The sequence below is a fragment of the Neophocaena asiaeorientalis genome, unplaced genomic scaffold (assembly GCF_003031525.2).
Source record: "Neophocaena asiaeorientalis asiaeorientalis breed wild unplaced genomic scaffold, Neophocaena_asiaeorientalis_V1.1 scaffold204, whole genome shotgun sequence".
In the NCBI taxonomy this organism is placed as follows: Eukaryota; Metazoa; Chordata; class Mammalia; order Artiodactyla; family Phocoenidae; genus Neophocaena; species Neophocaena asiaeorientalis.
Window position 1 is genome coordinate 3,763,976 of NW_020173922.1, and position 19,793 is coordinate 3,783,768.

The window sequence follows — 19,793 nt, forward strand, 5'->3', positions numbered from 1 at the left end:
CCTGTTGTTCCTGCCCCTCATAATTTAAATAAGGTGGAAATATCTGTAAATCTCTCAGGCAGATTTCTCTCCCTAATTTTGAAACTTGAGATGTTTTAAAAAGGAGGATTTATTATTTTAAGTACAGTGAATACTACTTAACTTTCAAAAAATAACTTAGGGGGAAAAAAAAAGACCAAAGGGACAATGCTTATGGCTGAGCGAAGAGAACACTAGTGACCGAAAGCATCATGGCAGGATCAAAGTGGAAAATACAACCAAGACAAAGTAGAGGAGGTAAATGATCACGCTCCAGATTACCTTTGTTATAAAGTTTGAGTCTTTGTTGTACAGATGTAATGGCTCCCAGGACTGAAAGGCGGTTTACTCGTGACTTAATGTTAGATGCAGTTCCAAACTCATCTGCTAACATTTTTGCCACTCGTGAAATCTGGTCTTTGGGAGGAATGATCAATGATATCATGCTTGTGCCATTGCTGTCGAAGAAAGTATAGCATTAGAGGTTTAAGTACCATATAAGTAAAGAGTTACCATTAATAAAGGGAGTTAAAAGTGAGGCGCCCCTAAAATAGTAGAAATAAATCACTCTCAAGGTGACCATGAAGGTAGGGGCTACACCACTGTAATCAAAGTATACCCAGAGCTAGGAATTGTGTTCAGAATACGGTAGGTGCTCCAAAAACAAACATATATAGAATAATGGAACAGAATCAAGAGCCCAGAAATAAACCCACACACACCTACAGTCAATCTTTGACAAAGAGGCAAGAATATACAACGGAGAAAAGACAGTCTCTTCAGCAAGTGGTGCTGGGAAAGCTGGGCAGCCGCCTGTAAATCAATGAAGTTAGAACACCCCCTCACACTATACACAAAAATAAACTCAAGATGCTTAAAGACTTAAATACAAGACATGACACCATAGAGCTCCTAGAAGAGAACATAAGACAAAATATTTTCAGACATAAATCATACCAGTGTTTTCTTAGGTCAGTCTCCCAAGGCAACAGAAATAAAAGCAAAAATAAACAAATGGGACCTAATCAAACTTGTAAACTTTTGCACAGCAAAGAAACCATAAAGAAAACAAAAGGACAACCTACTGAATGCGAGAAAATATTTGCAAACAATGAGACTGACAAGGGCTTAATTTCCAAAGTATACAAACAGCTCATACAACTCAATAACAAAAAACAAACAACCCAATCAAAAAATGGGCAGAAGACCTAAATAGACATTTCATGAAAAGATGCTCAACACTGCTAATTATCAGAGAAATGCACATCAAAACTACAATGAGGTATCACCTCACAACAGTAAGAATGGCTATCCTCAAAAAGTTTACAAATAACAAATGGTAGAAAGGGTGTAGAGAAAAGGGAACCCTCCCTACACTGTTGGTGGGAATGTAAAATGGTGCAGCCACTATGGAAAACAGTATGGAGGTTCCTTAAAAAACTAAAAATATAACTACCATATGATCCAGCAATCCCACTCCTGGGCACATACCCAGAGAAAACTTGAAAATTTGAAACGATACATGCACCCCAATGTTCACAGCAGCACTATTTACAATAACCAAGACATGGAAGCAACCTAAATGTCCATTGAGAGATGAATGGATGAAGATGTGGTAAACACACACACACATAAATACTACTCAGCCATAAAAAAGAAAAAAAAAGAAAAATAATGCTATCTGCAGCAAAATGGATGGACCTAGAGACTATCATACTAAGTGAAATCAGACAGAGACAAATACCATATGATATCACTTACATGTGGAATCTAAAAATATGACACAAATGAACTTATTTACAAAACAGAAACAGACTCACAGACGTAGAAAACAAACTTATGGTTACCAAAGCAGAAAGTGGGTGGGGGAGGGATAAATTAGGAGTTTGGGATTAGCAAATACAAGAATATATATATATAAAATAAACAACAAGGTCCCATTGTATAGCACAGGCAACTATATTCAATATCCTGTAATAAACCATAATGGAAAAGAATATGAAAAATATGTATTATAACTGAATCACTCTGCTGTACACCAGTTTGATTTACAATCAACTATACTTCAATTAAAAAAAGAATATGGTAGGTGCTCAAATATTTGAATGAATATTAGTTATGTAATATGTAAAGAAGTAAGGCACTTTAAGGGGTTCTTGGGAAACACCTCATTCCCCAAGGAATGAAGAGAGAAGCTTTGATAAGGGTGTGACAACAGGCTGGAGTTTGACCTTGAGTCTATGGCAGAGGCTTGGAATCTGGTGGTTCTTCAGAGGATGATGCCATCATAGGGTGGTGCAACAAGACTTTCCAAAGTCTAGATGAAATACCAATTTAATATCCTGGTCCCTCCCTTTAAAATTCCTGGTGGTCCAGTGGTAAAGAATCCGCCTTCCAGTGCAGGGGACGTGGGTTCAATCCCTGGTCGGGGAACTAAGACCCACATGCTGCAGGGCAACTAAGCTGTGCACCACAACTACTGAGCTCGGGCGCCTCAACGAAAGAGCTGGCGTGCCGCAAAACTACAGAGCCCATGCGGCACTAGAGAAAGAAAAAAAAATCCACACACCACAACAAGAGAGAAGCCCGTGTGCCACAAGGAACAGCCCATACCACAAAGATCCCGCATGCCGCAACTAAGACCCTACGCAGCCAAAAAAATAAATATTAAAAATAAATAAATAAAATTCCAGGCTCACCTCGAAAATTTATAATCACTAATTTAGCACCCTAAGTATCCTTATAATGGGAAATGAGAGCCTTGTATTCACACAATGTCACACCCACATACACACACCCCTCTCTCTCTAAATAAATGTATCTCTAAATATATTTTACATATTAATCACTTTTGAGTTTGATTAAAAAGAGCAATGCACTGAAAGTCTGATCAACTCTGGGTACTCAAGCAAATTCAAGTTTCTACAACTAAAAACCAGGACTAAACCCTGACCTATGGAGGACACCCCCAAGGCCTTGTCACATGGGAGGTCCCTTATGAGCAGCCACCAGCCTCACTCTTACCTTAATACTGATGCCAGCAACGTATTTTTTTTACCTGGGCATTCTCAAGATACTTACTAGCACCACCAGTTAAGAAATACCTCATTTCAGTATTCCTAGTTCTCCTTGAAGCAAACATAAAACTACATTATCGGGCTTCCCTGGTGGCACAGTGGTTAAAAATCCGCCTGCCAATGCAGGGGACACAGGTTGAGCCCTTGTCTGGCAAGATCCCTCATGCCACGGAGCAACTAAGCCTGTGAGCCACAACTACTGAGCCCACGTGCCTAGAGCCCGTGCTCCACAACGAGAACCCACCACAATGAGAAGCCGGCACACCGTAAAGAAGAGGAGCGCCCGCTCGCCACAGCTACAGAAGGCCCACGCGCAGCAATGAAGACTGAATGCAGCCAAAAATAAAAAATAAATCAATTAAAACAATCCTATGATAAACCATAATGAAGAGTATAAAAAAAAGAATGTATATATGTATAACTGATCACTTTGCTGTAAAGCAGAGATTAACAAAACACTAAATCAACTATACTTCAATAAAAATAAATAAGTAAATAAATAAATTGAGACAATTTATATTTTGAAGGCAAAAGCTGATTTGATACGAGCCAAAGCATGTTAAGTAATGTGATTATCATTTTACAGACTGTTTCTACATGATACTTAATGAGTCTGTAGGAAAGTTACTTCCTAAGATTCTTATAGATCATGCCCCTAAAGGCTATGACAAGTTTAATCATTACAAGTATTAGTGTCATAATGAAATGGGTGGGGGCTTTCTTTAGATAAACTGGGAAGACTGACAGAAACACCTAAACTTTCCCCTAATCACCGAGTGTGTAATCTCACATATCCAGTGTCTGGTGGAAGTTGGCAAGAAAAAGAAATTAGAAAGATGGGTACAGTGTTAAGTCAAATGGGCTTATGTGCCAAGTGGCATAAGAAAGAAGGGAAGAGACAGTGAGGGGAACAACATCAGCAAGTAGAGAAAACCCCTAATATTAGCTTTATAACTATAGTTGTTTAAAATCTGGAAGTGTCTGGAAACTACCTTTCTAGAGTAAAATTAACTTCACAAATGTGCACCTTGGTACCAGCATTGGAAAGGGACCTCACTTACACAAGACCCTGCCCTTTGAAAGTTTTCTCCTAGTGGTAAACTCCACAAGTCCCTTAGTCAGACAAGTTTTCTTTATAGAAGGAGACAAGCTGGCTATCAAGCTCTTCCACTATCAAAATGGTTGCTCTCAGATTGTCAGCTAATGTTCCGTCTCCAAAACCGGCACTGTTTCTGTTGGGGTATCTACTCCAAATCTAGAAGGCTGGTTCACAACCTTTGTGATACTTCCCCCAATGAACTACAAGTCGATTAACAGTACATGGTAAAGTATGGTGTGTGCTCTGCTGCCACCCCTTGGATAGCGGAGCAAATATTCTAGCCAAACCAGAGAATCAAATTTATGATAAGCAGCTTTAGTTGTTACCACAAACACAAGGAAAATGATCATTAAAAAAAGCTGCTTCCAAGATACACTTCATATAAGATAAAGCATATCTACACCCACACCTGACCCATAGTTATTTCTTCACCTATATAAATGTATATCTAGTTCCATTATTTAAATCACCTAAAACTTCAAATACAGTACTGACAAACCAGACTGATTCGGAACAATCCCTTGCTCATGCACACACACATTTACACTAAGTCAGATGTATCGCTCTCATACAATTCTACCTGTGGCCGTGTTCCAGTTTCTGAATTAGACAGAAAAAGAATTCTCAAATGAAACAAACTGGTATCTTCTATTACAAAAAAAGAAAAATGATCTTTACAGTCAGTGAGTATGCTCTGGGTCCTATTTTTCAGCTATCAAATGTAACAAACTGCTTTACTTCCAATATTTATCTTGCTAGGTTCCTGAAGAGGAATTTCCAAAAAACTTTTTTTTTTTTTTGCTGTACGCAGGCCTCTCACTGTTGTGGCCTCTCCCGTTGCGGAGCATAGGCTCCGGACGCGCAGGCTCAGCGGCCATGGCTCACGGGCCCAGCCGCTCCGAGGCATGTGGGATCTTCCCAGACCGGCGCATGAACCCGTGTCCCCTGCATCAGCAGGCGGACTCTCAACCACTGCGCCACCAGGGAAGCCCTCCAAAAAACTTTTTGATAATTCCGTCTGGAGTTCTGCCAAATCTTATAGGCCAAAGAGGAAAAAAGGAGTTTGCTTTATCTAGGAGGGGCTGGAAAAATTGGGCAAGTAAATTTAACTTCAAACTTGTTCTAGATTGTAGGTGCCACCTGTATAATATGAAAATACACAAGATAGGGAAAAAAGACAGGTTAAATTGCAATATGGGCTTCACTGGCTTGTATTTGTTTTCAGATGAACAATTCTCAAAAGAGCGCATTTCTCTACCCTGGGGCTTTTGGAATCTTTAGGGACCAAGGGAGTTAGTTACTTCTCAAAAGAAGAGCTCAGTTTTAAAAAGCTCATGTGCTCTGATTTACAGAATAGTTTCCTAGGAGATGGAACGAGCAAAGAGGCAGTAAGTAGGAAACGTAATGAGAAGGGGCTCCAAGGATAGCAGGGGTGAAGGCTCAGAGCTCAGGAAGCTAATGTGCACCAAACCCCAAAGGATGTAAAGTTTGAGGCTAAAAAGGATGTTGGGATAAATTAACTGAGTGAACCCAAAATGCCTAAAGGAAATCCCTAAAGCAAGATAATCAGGTGGAGGACAAAGCAATGACCTTAAGATAAGCAGCTATTTACTTTCCACTGCAGATAGGTTAAGAAGATAAGCATCCATTAAGCAACTTCACTGTATAGCACCAGAGTTGGGCAACCTTGCACTCACATCCATTTAACATCCTAGAGAGGACAAAGTGGTAGAGATACCTAAGAACAGAATCTTGTTATAGGATTCCACTTAAAAAAAATGGTTTGGAAGTACAGCTTGCCAAAAAATTTTGTTTGGTAGATTTCTACCAAGTTGCTAAATCTGAAACACTACTTGAAAGTTAGTCTTGGCTTCTTACTCATTTTGAATTTTGACTAATGTTTAAAAAAATTACCTTTCACTAGTTTCCCCTTGTGCCTCTCCCTACCCAGTCTGGGGGAAACCTTATGTTTTTGAATTCATCTGACACCTGACTGGGGATGAGGAAACAAGGATTATTTAAATGGATGGCTTTTACTTTAGAAATTTAAAGGCCACATTATAATCTCTGATGTTTTGTATGTTGGGTTTGATACAGAAAATTAAAGTTTTTCCAGGAATTTCCTGGCAGTCCAGTGGCTAGGACTCTGCATTTCCACTGCAGGGACCATGGGTTCTATCCCTGGTCAGGGAACTAAGATCCTGCACGCTGCACCACGTGACCAAAAATAAATAAATAAATAAAAATTTTAAAAATTAAAAAAAAGGGAGGCTTCTGGTTTTAAAAAATAAATTAAGAAAAAAAAAAGTTTTTCCAGGAAAGCTTCCAAACAAAATAAATAGTCCTCCCCGCCCACCCCACTCCCCCAAGCCAATCTAAGTTGCTAGACCAGTTTGTGTAAACACCAAAATAAAACCAAGGAAGCTAACTATTTCATTTTAAAGTAGAGCAAACAGTCCTAAGGGGAGAATGAGAAATAAAGCTCTCACTAAGGAGCTGCTGGCAGTGTATGCAAACTACGCCTTTGATTTTAATAGTTTTCATCCACTCCTCTGCTTTGTCACCATGTCCCTTTCCCAAAGTCAAAAGGCTCTCATTCAAAAGCCAGTGAATTATGAGGTATACAGCAAAGATTCACATGCAGGTTGTAAAAACTGAGCAAAATAAGACACAACATACAATGTGCCATGTAAGGCCTCTAGGGGCCTCTGTTCTCAGATCCCTTCTTGTTTCTCATCATTTTAGGGGCACTTTCCCTTTTCAAAGAAGAGTTCAGCACTGCTTCCACCCAGAAGACTAACTTCTGAGAAATAAAACAGCTGGGAGACAGAAGGAAGTAGCTGTAAGTAGACTAAATACGGACAGTAAATAATACTAGACAAAACTCAGGAAGGAAGGGAATTTAAAGAAATAGCTGACAGCTTTCTGTTCCCTCATTCTCAAAGGTGACCGTTGAAAGGAATGTTTCTCTCCCTAGAGTAGTACCACCAGTTACTTACCTAATCCAAGGTTTCATGACCCCTAAACACTATGGACAGGGAAACCTAAGGTTCAGATTGTCAGGACTGAAAGGTCTCTAAAGAAGAAAACACAAGGTAAGCAGAGCAAAGCCTGGGCTGTGGGGTATAAGTTTATGTAACTTTACGGCTCTCAGGGTTCCAGGCTCAGGATTCAAGAGGCCTGCTGATGCAGATGGTCATAAGAGTGACAAACAAAAAGAAAAATCTAGGTACTCTTTGACCTGTAAAGATCTCACCAGTGCTCATCATTAACAATGCTCAAGAACACTTTAGAAAGGTAGGTAGGAAGAAAATGTGGTACCCACAAGCTTGTCCACTGCCCAATTTGCATGAGAGCCACAGAACCCTTGGAGAGCTTTCTAAAAAAGCAAAACAAAAATGCTCCGGTACAAAAAGATCTCCCCTTCCTCTATATTCTGACTCAATAGCTCATGAACAGGGAGAGTGAGGGTGATAGTGATTATGGGTTAAGAGAGTCTCAGTTCTCAAATGGATTGATTTAAACAGAATCAGGTAGATTTTAATGCATAACTAGGGTTAAGAATCACCGTGTCTGGGTTGCTTTCTATGCCTTTAAGCAGGACCTCTTAGCCAGCTCAAGTCGTGGAGATTCCATGACCTCACCCCTACCTAAAGAGAAACTCAGAGCCCAAGTGCTGCAAGTAAGCTGCTGTCATTTACCCTAGCAGTAACACAACTCCAGTGAATTGTGATGGCTCAGATGTGCCCAACTTTTTCCAGTCAGAACCCTATCATCAAATCCCTGCCATCCATCTTATCACCCCTACATAATAGAACTACCTTCAGGTTAGGGCCAGGAGCATTTTAGAGACTGCCTACTATACGGTCTAGTTGGGACTTAAGAGTATATGCCCCCCAAGAAGCTTTCATCTCGATGTTTGTCTACGATATGCCTAGGATATGGATGGCCAAGGTTCCCCCTATCCCCTTTTCAAGCTCACAAACCTCAACTTAAATCTCAGACACACCGTTTCTGGGATTCACTAAGCTAGCTACATTATATGGAGCTGAAAACCAATCAGTTCCTCTCCAATTACTACTCCTTTTGTCATTTTATTCACCATGGTTTTATATGGGAATAAATGGGAATAAATATGGGAACGTAGTAGGAGGGTGGTTATGAGCACAGGTTTCCAAATCAGACAGATTTGGGTTCATGTCCTGTCCTATCAGCACAACCTAGGGCAAATTACACATAAATCCATTTGGGACTCAGTTTCTCCTTACTTCACAAGGTCATGAGGACTCTATAAGAGAATATATGTCAACTGCCTAGCATGGAAGCAGATAGATTGCTAAATGGTAACTAGATGGAACTTGATAGCTTCTTGTGCCCTACCCCCCTGCCCTTAATAGTAAAAACCAGAATTAAGGGCACAGCACAGCTGGGCGGGGCGGGGTGGGGTGAGGTGGGGAGCAACCCTGTTAGGTGGTGCTGTAGTCTTCTTTGAATCTGAGTAAGTCCAAAGAGGGAGATAATAGTTGACTTTGTGGTAGGTGGTAATCACCTTTATTGGGTTACAGGACCTGCCAAATCTACCAACAGAACAAAAGAACCAAACCAAAACAGTTCAAAACAATATGGTCAGAACACTAAAGCTGTTTTGTAATTTATCACAAGGGAGAAATAAAGAAATTCATTTCCCTCTAAAACTTTAAATAGCTTAAGTGGCTTCATCTTACAGCTGTGGCATGGGTTAAATATTGATATAATTCAGAGACAGTCACTTCTATCTGGTTATCAGTCACTTCAAAGATCTGACCTGTTTTCTCTTCCACCAAGTAACAGTGAAACAACACTTACTTATTGAAAGCAGAACTCATTTCAGGACATAGTGGATGCTCAAACATTTGAGAATGAATAAATGGTTAATTGCTAACATAAAAAATAGGGTATTCTCTATATAGTCTCTTCTAAGCGGACGCCAGAGATTTATTTTAAACTACTAAATAAAATACCAATTAAAAGTTTGACAATCTTTGGAGAGGAACTAACATGTGCCTAGAAATGACTAGTTGTCCCTGCTTTAGCTTCACTAAAATGCTCACACCATCCCATCAGTCTTTTAACACAACAAAACTAACACTTTCAGAATGCCTTCTTTTGTCACGTTTAATTGGTTCATCCTCACCTTGATGCCTGCCCCCCACATTACCTATGATGCAGGTAGGAGGTTGATGGGGCTGCTTTTTATAAAGAGCTTGCAGAATACCAAACTAAGGGAGGATTCTGTTACTGTTCAAAGAGGCTAGACAAAGTTACTAGAAATTGGTTTTGTGCAACTGACCTCAGGGTTAGATGCCATTACCAGATGGGACAAGTACCAATATCTGAACATGCCAAGACATTAAAGCAGTCTCTATCCTAGAGGATACAGTAACTCAAGATGTCCCAATATTTTATAGAAAGTAGTTTACAGAAGGTTCATTTTATCCTCAAAGCACTAGGATTGCTGTCCTCCAAAAAAAAAATGTATATAGCTGGTGGAGTATTTTTTCTACAATTACAGGAATTTACTTTGTCATAAAAAGAAAACTAAAAACAAACAAATCAACCTAGTGGAATATTCCACCAGGGAGCAGCAGAAGCTGGAAAATTTCTCTAGCATTCTCACATCAGTGCAAAGCCAGGAGATATCAATCACAACCAACATTAGGGACTTACTAACAACCAGTGTTCTACACAGGACTGTATAAATGAGAAAGTCCACTTCTTATCTTTTCTGGCCACTACGCAAGTACTTTTCAAATAAAAGAAAAGCCACAGCCTTCCTGTTAATCTTCTTTCTAATACACAAGTGAGCTTCTGGGGAAGGATTTAAAACTTAAGTTTTTTCCCTCACCAATGACGCTCATTAAAAACAAACATGTTCAGTACCCAAATTCTTCCTAGGGTAGATTTGCAAACAGCATGCCTCTTCCCTTTTATCTTTGCTCCTCGGTCTCCACAGATCTGCTCCCTCTAGTAAATTGCAGATCTCCTTGGACAAGAATCCTCCTTTCAGAAGAAAATAGATGTTTCTATTCAGCAAAAGAAATACTAATCAAAGAGCAAGGCAGTGTGGTACAATAGTTAGGATCAGAGGCTCTGGAATCAGGAAAGTGGGAACAGAATCTAGCACTGCCCCGTACTAGACTGTGATATTAGGCAAGCTACTTAATCTCTCTGTACTTCAAATTTCTTCATCCATGAAATAGCAGTAATAGCTTTTCTCACAGAGCTGTTGTGAGGAGCCAAAATGTATGCTATTCAACCCATCTTCAGAAAACTAGTTTCATTATTTGATTAACCCTGTCTTTCCTGAGGAGCCTTCTTTCTTAAGTAGAGTCATAAAGGCCAGAAGATGTCAGAGAATGGGATAGCCAAATAGGAAGAAAACTTTTTTTCTTCCTCAGTAAAAAGCTAAAAATATTCAGAGGTATTAAGGAATTAATGTTTGGGGATCAGTACATTTTCAGTACTTGCAAACTAAAGTTTATTTACGCTGAAAGGCAAACTGGTGTTGGGACTATCAAACTCTGTCAAGCCAACTTTACCAACAAGGCACATATATGCAAATACTCTGCACTATTTCAATACCCCGACAGCTCACCAACCATCGACCAACACAAAGCTTTTGAATCTAATTTTAGGCTAACTGGCTTTTAATCAAGAATGAATTTCAATGACCATTTCAAAGTCTCAGATCAGTTACAGCTCCACTACATCAGTGTATCAAAGATACTGTATCAGCCAAATAATACCAATGCCCACAGTTACATTCTTTGAAACACTTGCCTTGCCTAGGAAATCTGCTCAAGTAGTTAAACAATCTGTCCGTTTTTGACAATGCCCAATGCCTCATTCAAGACCCAAATCATTTGCTTACACTACATCTCCTTCAACATGTACCAGGTTATTCTGGGGCCAGAAATGCATAGTATCACTCCAAAGTTGTGTGTCAGACCATTCTCATGGTATTACACACTGCTCCCCTAAATGTATAAATGTCCAACCTACAGCAGATGTTTGATGAAGCTTGTAAGCTGACTGGTTAATAGTAAAAAATACATTTGTGGGCTTTGTTTTTCATATACTTAGATGTGAGTTCGGGGGAAAATCTAATTTACAAGGCCACAGACATGGCAAGAAAAAGACAATCTTTTGTTTTGACTAGGATCATTCTTCTAAAGGAGACCTTAAAGGATAAAACAAAAATGTGAAAACAGAACAGTACAGGACCAGTACTCCCCAAGTTATCTGCATGACAAGAAGTTGTTGTCAGGCACCTGAAAATGTCAAGTCCTCTGAACTGGGTAGAAAAGATGGTGATGAGTAAAGACAAAGTATACACTGGATGAAAGCTACATGTCTAAAAATTGGTGTTAAAAAAGATGTTTTATAAAACAACTTGGAGGTTAAAAAAAAGGACAAAGCGAACATGTAAATACTTATAAGACACCTATTACATACAAATTAAGGAGATAAGAGAGACGGCTGGATTAAAGCACAGAAAGCTTGATCAATCTATCAACGTACAAGAATCAAGTGTTTTTATCTTTGTATCCACAAGAATAATAATGAAATTATGGCTCTTATTCAAACTCAGTTATGTTTAGAAGTGAGAAAAAGAGCAATCATTGTTTATCTCAATTCACTTAGATTCAAAGAAAAAGATACCTGTTCAGAAAAAGAAAAAAAAAAAGAGGAAATTTTCATTCCTGATAGGCAGTAAGCTAGGGTTCAAAGTATGTCCAGTGGCATAAGAGAAAGCTGTTATCAGAGGCGACTTCATCATGCTCTCTGAGGACAGCTGCCCCAAAGAGAAATCTCATAATTTCCAACTTGCTGGAAAGAAGAATCTTGAACCCCCTCTAAATCCTTTCTCCCCCGCCACTAAAAGAGCAGGCTGCTGAAGAATTAAGAGACACCTATCGAATGTATTCTAGAAGAAGGTTCTATTCTGAGATCCCTGGAGAACAGGCTGGACTCAGAAAAAATTTCTGCTGCCCAAGTTCTCAGAGGGACAGTTCCAGCAGTAGGTCTAGGGAAAAGAGGCAGATTTCTCCTTCTCTTTAAATAGGATCTAAAACCATTTAGCCCTGCTACAAAACCCACATTTTAAGTTTTCTCACAACCAAACATGTTCTGAAAGGTTTGCCACACTGAGCACACCCTCAACCCCAAGCTCAAAGAAAAAGGGCCCTCTGCTAAAGGGGTCCAACTGGTGTGTGTGTGGAGGCGGGGGGGACACTGGAGACCTACATTACATTCTGCCTTAAACGGTATTCTAATTAGGTACTCTTGCTTACCTAGGAATGTGTCCAGAGCAAGCCTTCCTTTCCTGGAAGGATAAGTGTATCTGCTGTTACAATGAGAAGTCTGTCAAGAGTTGAAATTCAAAGAAAGTAATTGTTCACTAGGTTCACAGTGCACAGAACACCATGCCAGAATACAGAGGCAGTTAGGACTAGATCCGAGTTAAGGCAGGCAGCCTATGACACTTGGAATGGACTGAGGAACACCACCACACCCTACTCTTATCTCCTCCTCTTCCCTTTACTACCTCTTTCTTGCTCTCTTCTCATGGCTCAGACCAGTTGGTGGCATCTGTATTTTGACCCCTTAGTGAGAAGCCACCAAGACCTCTGTAGTTATTTGTTCTACACTCATCTCTTCTCAGGAAATTAAAAATATTCTAATTCCTGACTTTTCTCTAGTGGGGTCTTTTACCTGTCTGTTAACAATCAGAGACAGGAGGGGCAGGGGAAGCCAGAACACAGGATGAAAAAAGCCTTTTAAGAGCCTGAATATTCTGGTATTAGTATGAAAAACTACAAAGTATCACTCTAGTTACAGCCAGCTCTTTAAGGATATGGAGAACAAAAGTAAAAATAAAAGTACCCGAAATTCATCACTTTGAGAACTTCCCAGTGTCATTTAGGTGAGTGTTCTACTAATCAACAATTTTCACTTGGGAAAGGTACCCAAACACATTTTAGATACTTTAATTTATTCGAACCATATAAACAATCTGTATTATTTGTCTTTAAAAAACCTATTCAAAGATTTCATAAAATTACTAACTTCTAATTCAATATAATGTAAGGAATTTTGTGGAGATTTTGGTCTTTGTCCCTGGCCTTTAGCAAAGCTCTTAAATCCCTCAGAATTTCCTGAGATGGGAGTTTACGTTATTCATATGGAGTGCCAATGAAGTGACTTAGGGTGGGGCCCCTAGGCAGACTTAGGATGGAGCTGGTCACCAGAAAGACCAAGTTTATTGAGGGCTGAACTTTCTGCTCTATCCACAGACCTATGGGAAGGGGAAGCTGTAGAGTAAGCTCTATAAAAAAACCTCTTGAATAAGATTTAATGAACTTCTGGGTTGGTAAACCCAGGTGGCATACCCCAGTTTCACAAGGACAGAAGCTTCTGCACTCGGACTCTTCCAGACCTTGCCCCATGTACCACTTCATCTGGCGGTTCGTCTATACCCTTTATAATATCCTTTGTAATAAACCAGTTAATGTAAATAGTTTCCCTGAGATCTTCGGGCCATTCTAACAAATTACTGAACCCAAGGAGGGAGTCATAGGAACCCCCAAATTATAGCCCGTCTGAGAAGTAGGGTAAGGTAGGACTTGCTTTGGCATCACAAGTGTGGGCAGTCTTGTGGGACTGACCCCGTTACCTAGTGGGATCCAACACTAACTCTGGGTAGTGTCAGAATCTAATTCAACTGTAGGAACGCTCAGTTGGTGTAGAGTGAGAATTGGAGAACTGCCTGGTGTGGGGAAAAAAACCACACATCTAGTATCAGAACTACTCAGAGTAGAGGAAAAAGATAGTCCCCCCACCAGTTATATTTGGGAGCAGGAAAGACAGTCATGTAAAGCCAGGTAATTTATTTCCTTCAACGTCAAGATATCTACAAGTTGTTTTTAACAAAAGCTTTAAAAATGCCCAAAGACCACAAAAGACTCAAATGAAGCTTAGAAACTGTGATCTTCAAACATGGGTTATCTGACTGAGCCCTCATTATATGTGAAATAAGATTCCCTGCTGAAGATAAGTGAAAAAATATTCTAATACCCACAGACACAATTTAGCCCAAATGAACCTTGTCTGTTCCTTGGTTACATTCACCACTGTCCTTGGTAATAACAGGCTCTGGTTATGATTTTATTACCTGAAAACTATAAAGCTTCCAACACAATTTCTGTGGCTACCTCTTGCTGGCTCAGAAAACATTAGGAAAAAACAACCTAATTTCCCATCTGCCTTTCTCCTACATATCTTCACCTGGTTTAGTTCCTTATTCAAAATACCCACAACCATGGTTTCCATCCACATTGTCCTAGTTCCAGTTGACTTATGTACACATTTATCCTCATTAAGCCAACTACAGAGAATACGCCAAGAGCAATCGTCAACCGGGAAGAGCTATCATTAACTTTAAGTGGGACTTATATATAGGAAAAGAATTAGCTGGTTATTTTACTAGCATACACAGAAACCAACATTCTACCAGGCTTATATGAAGCTAAATATGTATGTTCCGCCCAACTTAAATTCAAGTTATACGTGTAACACACTTTTTAACTCAGAAAATTAAGTATGACAAAAAGACTACAAAAAGACTCCTAGCAAGTTACCCATTTTAGTCATTTTGGCTCCTATAAGTGGTCTTCCATAGCATAAAACAGTCTGTTATAGCTGTAGTGTAGTCTTGCATTTTTTTTTAACCATAAAATATATCCATTGGGCAGTACAGCACATTGGTTCAAATCCTGGGCATCTGCTACATTCCAGAAAGTAAGATATTTAACCTCACAGCCTTAGTCTGCCTTTCCCACCAAATGGTGGCAATACTTTTTGTGAGGGTTAAATGAAATAATGTATTGCTTAACACGATGTCTGTAACATGCCAAGTGCGCAATAAATTATTGTGCTTAGAAACTCCACTCTGTTCAGATGTACTTAATCAGTGAGTCCATTTTACAGGTGGTTCCCCTTTAAAGCTACATTACCTTGGGGGTCATATATCAAGATAATCACATATTGACTATCTCAATTTCAAAATTACTCTTATCCCAGCATACCTTAAGAGCCAGGGTTAAAAACAAACCAATCTGTGATTCTCATGCCCAGAATTGCTGGGGGGTGGGTGTGTGTGTGTTGGGGGGTGGGGGGTGGAGAAGAGATCTTCATTTCCAAAGCCATTCTACTCATCTGCCACTAAGTGCTATCTAATGTTAATAACCATGCTTGAACACAACCTGTTTTCTCCTGAAACCCATAACTTGCCCCTTAAACACCAGCACAGATAGATTTATTGTGCTATCCAGTTTGTGCTTAAAGTCCATCATGCTTCTCCTATTAGTATTTTACCATTAGGCAAAGAAGGAAAAACATTTCTCACTGTACACTATTATAATCTAATGAGTCTGACTAACACAACTCAACCATGATAATACAATCTTGCTATTCTCAAAAAGAAATTGGTATATACCAAGAACCGTTTGAGTTAAACAGAAGAAACGTGTGACTCCCTTCCTGATACCTACAGATGGCCAAGATTTTACATTTTCATGGGATCAAGATGTAACCAAATCCTGAATAAAAGCAAAGTAGGCAAAGCAGGACACAATTATGAACCACACTGTTTAGAGGACAGTTTAATCTTGTATAAAAACTACTACTTAGAAAAAAAGTTCTGCAAAGAGAACCTCATTTTTAGCATGCTTTAAACTTTACTGGACTTTGCTAATCAAAGGAATAAAGTCTTTAAAAGCTTTAAAGAGGAGCTTAAAAGTTTCAAGTGGTTAGGTAACATGGATAGGAACAAATTTAAGAATGAGCTTCCTTCATCAAGCAGTAAAGGGAATGCTGTTATTAAGCACTGTTATCTTCAGTGTCACTTCACTTGGACAAGAAGCAAATTATAGTTTGAATTCATATTTTAGACTTCCTCAGAGTATGTAATGTATTCAAATTCTAATGTGTGAACCTGCTTTCAAGTTAAAGTAACAAGAGGGACTTCCCTGGTGGTGCAGTGGTTAAGACTCCACGCTCCCAATGCTGGGGTTCAATCCCCGATCAGGGAACTAGATCCCACATGCATGCCACAACTAAGGAGCCCACGTGCCGCAACTAAGACTGAGCGCAACCAAATAAATGAAAAAAAAAGTTAAAGTAAAAAGAGAACAAACCCAAGGGGTACATCCAGTTTTAAACAACAGTAACAACAGCAAACTGTAAAAGCCATACTCAAGTGAAGGATTCAAGTAACATAACAGCAGGTGCTAGTGAAACAAAAGAACCCGGCTAATTCTTGGTAGTGCATCATAATGGGTCATGACCTATATTGCTCCTCCTGTACAGTATTCTCACACTTGGGGAATAATTATTCATTCTACCATGTAGCAGAGAATCATGTGTTCAAATTCTGGTTAAGATTATCTAGGTCTGAATGTCGTATTAAATTCAAAGAAAAACAAGCCTACTGAATGAAAAATAAGCTGCTATCTTCAATTCATATCTTAGAAAGTGAGCAAAAGCCCCAGTAACTGAAGAGGACTAAACTTTCAGAAGTTTCACCCCAAACAGAACTGTCACTAATTACTAGGAACAAAACACAATGGCAGAGACTTCCCTGGTGGCACAGTGGTTAAGAATCCGCCTGTCACTGCAGGGGACACGGGTTCAAGCTCTGGTCTGGGAAGATCCCACATGCCACAGAGCAACTAAGCCTGTGCACCACAGCTACTGAGCCTGCGCTCTAGAGCCCGAGAGCCACAACTACAGAGCCTGCGTGCTGCAACTACTGAAGTCCGCGCGCCTAGAGCCCGTTCTCCGCAACAAGAGAAGCCACTGCAGTGAGAAGCCTGTGTACCACAATGAAGAGTAGCCCCCGCTCGCTACAACTAAAGAAAAGCCCACATGCAGCAACAAAGACCCAACGCAGCCAAAGTTAAATAAATAAATAATAAATAAATTTATAAACAAAACAACACAATGACAAAACTGTTAGCCCTGGGCCTTCAATGGAACTAAGCATACTTTATTTCATAAAGCAGTAACAACTATGAATTTGATGAATCCTATCCTTGCAAATCTACCAAGCAAGGACAAAACCTGTGCTGGAAACCAGAATGTCCAATTCCTGTACTGAAAACAACTTTTAACATGGCCCAGGACAAGCCACTCTGCTCTTCTAAGAATGCTGAAGACGTACAAATATGTCATGTTCCAAACACTTTTTTCCCCCCACTTCCTGTAAGTAAAGAGTTTCTATGACTGGGAGAAAGAACAAAATAAAGTAATATAGTGAGAGAACAGATATACCTCTGACACACCTTCCCCCAAAGAACAACTTTTTTTTAATTAAAAAAAGAACATATAAAGTCAGTTTTAACCTAGTCTCCCCTTCCCAAAACGGACATACCTAATAGTTTCTTACCCAAATTTACAAAAAAACCCTCAAAGCCCACTTAATCCAGTTCTGAATTTCAACAAGCATTAATACTAATACATCAGCACCTCTACCCCAAGAGTTCCAGAGAGAGGCCAAAAGGGACCCTGTTGGTAGAGTTCACATGAACGGCCCCATAACTGGGATTTCTCCTGTATATACAGATACACACCTGTCAACCAAAACTTCCCCCACTCCCCGACCCCGCACACATTTCAGGTTAGAGGTGGTTCCTGTAACAGCTAACACCAGGAAACTACGGAGTAATTAAAGGACTTGGAGGAAGTCATATTGGGAGAGTTGTAAGACCCAGAGAAATCAGAGGAAGTCAGAAAGAGGTTGTCCCTGACAACCCCTCCTTCCCGCCCCATCCAAACTTCACCCACCCGGGTCTCAGAAGCCCGGGAGGGGGAGGCCATTTTAATGAAGCTTGGCTGAGAAAAGTGAAGGAAGGAGAAGAGAGGAAATCAGGGAAGGCGTTCGGAAAGCAAGGCTTGGCCCTTTCCCCCAGCAGCACCCGAGTTGGGTGGCAGCACCTGGAGCTCAAAACGGGAGGTTCTGGATTCAAGCGCCTGAAAGGGGTACAAAAGTAGCAGTAGCCTACCACGAGGGGGTCGAGGGGCCCGAGCCCCGGGAGCGGGACCCCTTAGCCCTAACAGGGTAAAGGGCCCCTTCTCGGACCAACCGCGCAGACCCTCGCCCCTAAGACTAGGGCTACTACCCAGAGGTCCAGAAGGCGGGAGTTGGCTAGTGCCCGGTTCTCCTCATCCGGCCATGCGGCGCGGGGGCGGCCATCCTGAGGGGTCCGGAAACCAAGAGGGCATGGGGGGGCCCAGAAGCGGCGCTCACCCGCGGGCCGCCTCCAAGCTCTTAATGAGCTTTTTGATCTTCCATATCTCCACGTTCCTGTCGGCAGCACTGGGGTCGTCCGCCATCTTCTCGCCTCCTCCTCCCTAGAGCGGCCCGGCGGGGCCCGGAGACACCAAGACCACAGAGTTAGCGCCGCCGCTGGGGCAGAGCGGCCCCCTTCCTCGCCACCCCCGACAGTCCCTCCTCTTCCCGCCCCGCGCGGCCCGCCGCGGTGGTCGCTGGCATTTCCCTTCCCCTGGCTTACCTAAGGGCCCAGTCCTGGGCGGCAGCGGCTGCTCCTCCCCGGCGGCGGCTCCGCGGCGGCGGCTCTGACGTAGGACACCGGCTCCCTCTTTCCAGGCAGCTGCATGTGTTGCAATCCGCTCACATGGGGCCTGTGACATCACTTCCTCCGCCAAGGGCTGAGTGGAAGTCGGCAGGCGGAAGGGAGGGGGCCGGTGAGGAAGAGAGGAAGCTCTGCGCGCGCCGCGACTTTCCATTGGCTCTCTGGGCCGTGGCCTAGAATGAGCCCGCCGATTGGCCGCAGCTGGGGCCGCGCTGCCTTGTGAGGTAGAAGCCGGGGGCGGGGGAAGTACCTCCTTCCTTCCGGTCCGGAGAGCCGAGAGCAGGAAGCGGGCGGAAGCAGGTGGCTCTCGCGAGGATTTACTCGGAGCCCCGCCTGGCTCAAACGGGGGTGTTTCTTAAAGGGCAAGGCGCGTGGGTCGTCGTGTTTTCTGTCCCACCTTCTTGACTAGAATGGACAGCTGAGGGTCTGCGACGCGCCTTTACGCTCGAGCCGGGACGCGCGGTTTAAATTGCGTCTGAGATATCTCAAAGAAGCGCCTCGCACTTTGCTGCTTCATAGCTAACGAAGCGCTCGGGCCTGCGTGCGTCACGGCTGCGCGGACTAGTGTTCAGACGCTCGGCCAGGGTGTACCGGATTAGGAAACTTCTCCTGGGTAGTCCGGCACCCCGACACCCGCAGGGGCAAAAGAGGCACGTCCCTTCCCGCCCCAGGGCTGAGGGGTTCTCTTTGGACCTGGAACTTTATGGGTGTGTGTGTGTGTGTGTGGAGAAAGCAGGGGCTGCCTGAGGTTGGAACCCTGAGGTATCTGATGCCGTGAATGGTTTGGTCTGAGCTGTTGAGAGTGGAGGTGGGGAGAGTGTTGAAGCAACGTGGGCAGCTGTCTTTTTGAGTTAGGAGTTGTAGTTGGCTACTTTATGTCTCCACCTCAGCTGGAGTCATTCAAAT

General features: G+C 41.8%; 1 protein-coding gene across 1 annotated transcript in view; it reads right to left on the reverse strand.

The window, feature by feature from the left end:
* The window catches only part of ETF1 (eukaryotic translation termination factor 1), a 28,273-nt gene extending 9,327 nt beyond the window's left edge, over positions 1-18,946 (reverse strand). The window contains exons 1-3 of the mRNA XM_024752342.1: positions 18,807-18,946; positions 18,542-18,645; positions 301-476 (exon numbers count right to left, since the gene is read on the reverse strand). Of these exons, the coding sequence (XP_024608110.1) occupies positions 301-476; positions 18,542-18,627 (262 nt within the window). The 5' untranslated portion in view covers positions 18,628-18,645; positions 18,807-18,946. The remainder of the gene's footprint in view (positions 1-300; positions 477-18,541; positions 18,646-18,806) is intronic.
* Positions 18,947-19,793: the final 847 nt, after the last annotated feature.